Source organism: Sinocyclocheilus rhinocerous, unplaced genomic scaffold (assembly GCF_001515625.1).
Source record: "Sinocyclocheilus rhinocerous isolate Xijiao unplaced genomic scaffold, SAMN03320098_v1.1 scaffold1269, whole genome shotgun sequence".
Lineage (NCBI taxonomy): Eukaryota > Metazoa > Chordata > Actinopteri > Cypriniformes > Cyprinidae > Sinocyclocheilus > Sinocyclocheilus rhinocerous.
In genome coordinates, this window is record NW_015664194.1 from 147138 (window position 1) to 151493 (window position 4356).

Genomic DNA, 4356 nt, shown 5'->3' on the forward strand with positions numbered 1-4356 from the left:
ATAAAATATATTTGTCAATGAGCTCGGGATCTGTTGAGGAGCAAATCCTCCAACATCTTGTCAGTTATCTCTCCTTACTTTTGACCCGTGATTAGTCAAATCTGACTTCTGCAGCTCGTGTTGGATGCAGGGTTGTTGTTTTTTTTCCATGAAATTGGGCTGCTTTTAAACTGTTGTCATGGGTTGATTTTCCCCAGTGGGTTAAAGGTTTGAAATATTGCATAAATTACATTTGGTTGAAATGCTTGTAGTGAAACATTTTGCATTCTACCTGTAATAAAACTGTGCTAAATGTTTTGGGCCACACTAGTAGGAAGCATTTGAGCTGTGTTTATGATAAATGTGCATAACAGTGACTGTAAAATATGTATTTTAGGGATGGAAGTTACATTTTTATATTTGGGACACGCTACTTTGGGCTTTTTTTTTTTATTTATTTTTTTTTTACTGGCATGGGCTTGGGATGTCCAATTAAAATGATGTAATAGTTGTGATCATTATTTTACCTTCCATGATCATTCAGACACGATCAGGTGCAGTACTGACACTCTGTCAAGTCTGCATCAAATCAAGCACTCCGTAATCACAGGTAAACTGTCTGATCAGTCAGATGTTTGTCTTGAGAAGTGTTCCACAAAACAGCTATGGTTTGCAGACAGTTATAAGAGTTGATGGTACAAATACATCTTTTGAATATACTGTGAGAACTCATTGCCCCATTAGCTCGGAGAGCTTTATTTTCCCTCAATAAGTTTTGTCAGTTGTTTTGTTTATTGGTCTAATTCTTGTTTCTTGGGTTGCATTGGTTAGTCACTCAATTAATTCTCTTGTGCTTCATTCCCCCCTTCTGAATTCTGTTGCATTGATAAGGAGTTATCACAAAGTAAGTCTGTTTAGTTGCGCTATCTTACAATCAATATATAGTAAATGTAAGTTAAAGTGTCGCCGATGTAACCAGTTAAAACTGGCGATGAGGTCTTAAAATGTATAGAAAGAGTCTTAAAAAAGGTCTTAAAAGGTATTAAATTTAACTACATGATTCCTGTATATAACCTGTTAAAAGAAAAGCGTTATCCAACAAAAGAGGACATTTAATAACATGGTTTTACTCCACAACATCAGCCGAGTGTTTGAAATAACTTTGTCACAAACGAGGCAGATAATATATTCTATACGGCAATAAAGGCTGTGTTGATTAGCATTGGATTATAAATAGTTTATTATTATGAAAATACCAGAGATGGCTTAAAGAACACAGACAAACCATATTGTTGCGTCGTATGTTTTACTGTTGGATATTTAAATAAATAGCCAGATCGCGAACAGATTCAATCACCCATGCAATCTTGTTCATAAATGACAGGATTCAGCTATATGTCTATTAAAGCCTTGAATCACTCTGTGACATTCAAATCTGCATTTGCGCTGCCGCTGATCCAGAGAGAGCAGTTTACGTAGCCTTTATGAAACATCTTTACAAAGTCTTTTGGATTGTTATTTCAGTGTTACAAACATTCAAATAATCACTGAGGTACTGGAATAAAAGTTTATAGTTCGGATGCAAAGCCCGTTCACACCAAGGATGATAACTATAAAGATAACGATAAAGATCTAGTTCTAAAAATTGTTCTCAATATTAAAGAATAGAAGAGTCCACACCACAGCTATAATGATAAAGGCACAGAGAAACGATATCGTTGGAATCACTTTCAGAATGATTTTTTTCCAGCTGATGAACGATAAAAACATTGACAGCCAATCAGAATCCATCCTGCTATCACAAGCTTGAGAATTTTAAAGCAGCAGATGCATGTGCGCTTAGAATAAACAGACGATATCGTTCACTGGTGTGGACTCTAATATCGTTATCTTTATAGTTATCGTTCTTGGTGTGCAATTGTATTTCGGTACCCCGGGTTGCCAGTTGGTGGAAAACACAGTGGATTTCATTTAATTCATCGTCAAGTGTGCTTGTTCCTGTTGGTGTCGTCAATCTGGCAACCTGTGTGTGCGTCAAGTCTGAGGAGGGGCCAGGTGGAAAAAAAACCCTCTCCAATATTTTGACTTTGGACTGCAATACCTAGTTCAACCACTCGGTGTCAATCCTACAGGTTGTACTATTGAATTGGAGTGTTCTGGACTGAAATCAATCTGCAGCTTCAAGGATATGGCCAACTTTGAACATTTTAAGAAGATCATCTACTGTATTTATTGAATCCCAACTGTGACATTTGAACTGTCCAAGGTTTGTGGAAGCAAGCACTGTCCAAGCAAGCACTTCAAAGTGCCGCCTATGGGTGGGTTTCTGTTAGGGGTGGGCAGCATCGCTGAAAGTTATCAGGAAAGCCCCGTCCACGTTTAAATCGAATGTTTTTTTTTATTTTAAAGGGGTCATATGATGCGATTTCAAGTTTTCTATATCGCAGAATATCGCAATATTTCAAATTGCAATAATATTATATCGTGATAATGTCGTATCGTGAGGCCTCTGGTGATTCCCACCCCTAGTTTCTGTGGAACCAGTGATATAAGGAGAATGAGGTGGGAGGGAGGTCGCTTAGTTGAGGGTGGTGGGTTCACACATGCTTTCCAAACGCTGCTTGCGTTTAATCTTCCACCACTTTTGAGCACTGTTTGTTTCACCCTTCCATCCCTTTGCTCTTACACTCTCATTCGATCTCATGAAGTCTCTTATTCTTTAAATTCTTTGTCCTTGTTTTTCTTCATTCTTTTCTTCCACAAATTCCATCTTTTTTCTGTTACCTTTTCCATTCTTTTGTTGATCTTTTCCAGCTTCATCTTCGTTAGTCCTAATGTTGTTTTTCGATTCTCTTTATTTCCTGACTTATGTTCTTAAGTCACCAGTATTCGTTTCTGATTAGGCCCCTCCCCCAGCTTGCAGCGTCCCTGCCTCCATCCCTATGCCCCACCCCTTCACTCCTCCTCCCCTCTGGCCCTGCCTGATGTGTGTCTAATGCTGTGGGGCTGTGGCTGTGTGTGTCTGACCGTTTGCAGGCTATGAGGATTTGGGCCAGGCTTCGGCAGGGAGCGGGGATTTCTGTAAGGGCGGCTACGGCACCGCCGCTGCCGCTGCTTCTGTGCAAAACAAGCCCGCCAGCTCCGTCACCGGGCCCGGAGTGGGTGAGTGCAGCCTCACGCTAAAACCCCCATTTTCCTTTTTCCTCCTCCCTTTTCTTTCTTAAGCTCTCTCTCTCTCCCCCCTCATTTGCTCCTAACTTACTACTGGTCAAGCTCGATGAAGCCGTCACATTCCGCCTGGTCTCAGATGGAAGGAGATCGGGAAACTGTTTCACTAGGAAGGGTGGAGGACATGGAAGTCTCTCTTTCCTTGGGTAGAACATCAGGGTTGTTACTCCCGTGACTTGAAACACCAACATGGTGACGGTCTTTAACACTTTCAAAAAAGGTTTCCTGATGGATGCAAGAAGCCAACTGCCCAAAAAATGCTTAGATTAGTGGAATGGTTTGAATGCCTTTTTTCCCCCTCCAGTAATTTAGTTCTGGTCAGCAATTTTTGTTTCTCTGAAATGGGCTAATGTTTACTGTTAATGAGGTATAATAGCAGTTCTGATGAGAGCAGTGGTGGTCTCTTAAATTTTATTTATCTTCATCTCAATGAAAATGCTTTATGCATCAAATTGTGTTAATAGGTTTTTCATCTTGTGATCATTTTGGCAGCTTGATGATCTGGGCTAAATTTGTGTTTTGTGTTTTGCACTACTTATGGCAGTCTGCATTCATCGTTGTTGTTTTTTTTTTATTAAGCAAATTGTGTGTGTTTGTGTGTGCATGCTCTATTTTAAATTGCATATATTGGTCAACAATATGATTTGCTTAAACCAAGTTAAGTTAATTTGAAACTATTTTTGGGAATATTGCAACTAAAGCAAACAGTTTTAATATACTTTATTGCTTTATAAATCCAATATTTGGCATCTACTTTTAAATAGTGTCAGGGATTAAAGTTCCGTCGCTAAGACGGATTTCTGTCAGTTCATAAAGACAATCACTTGCTTCATTCCTGAATGATTCAGCCATTTGAACGAATCAAATGAATGAATTAGTGATAAAATCAGTGACTTGCCGCCACCTGCTGGCGGATTTAGTTTAATTTTTAGCATATAATTTCAGTTATTTGAATCATATTTCTGTATTCAAATTTTTATATTTAAAACATTATTCTCCACATGAATTTATGAATTCAATTGCACTCATGCCACCTCTGAGCCTCATTAAACGTCTAGGAAGGCTAATTTTTGATCAGAATTTAGATTTTTGATTATTGATCAGAAGGTGCTCCTAAATTTTTAAATTAGGAGGACAAGCGCTCCTAAT

The 4356-nt window shown here is 38.7% G+C and overlaps 1 protein-coding gene and 1 long non-coding RNA gene across 2 annotated transcripts in view; one reads left to right on the forward strand and one right to left on the reverse strand.

The window, feature by feature from the left end:
- Positions 1 to 4356, forward strand: part of ubap2l (ubiquitin associated protein 2-like) — a 30105-nt gene that overhangs the window by 23330 nt on the left and 2419 nt on the right. The window contains 1 exon segment of the mRNA XM_016540613.1: positions 3016 to 3141. Within this exon segment, the coding sequence (XP_016396099.1) occupies positions 3016 to 3141 (126 nt within the window).
- Positions 1990 to 4356, reverse strand: part of LOC107729887 (uncharacterized) — a 7014-nt gene continuing 4647 nt past the window's right edge. The window contains exons 2-3 of the long non-coding RNA XR_001638631.1: positions 2666 to 2668; positions 1990 to 2002 (exon numbers count right to left, since the gene is read on the reverse strand). This is a non-coding gene — a long non-coding RNA (uncharacterized LOC107729887). The remainder of the gene's footprint in view (positions 2003 to 2665; positions 2669 to 4356) is intronic.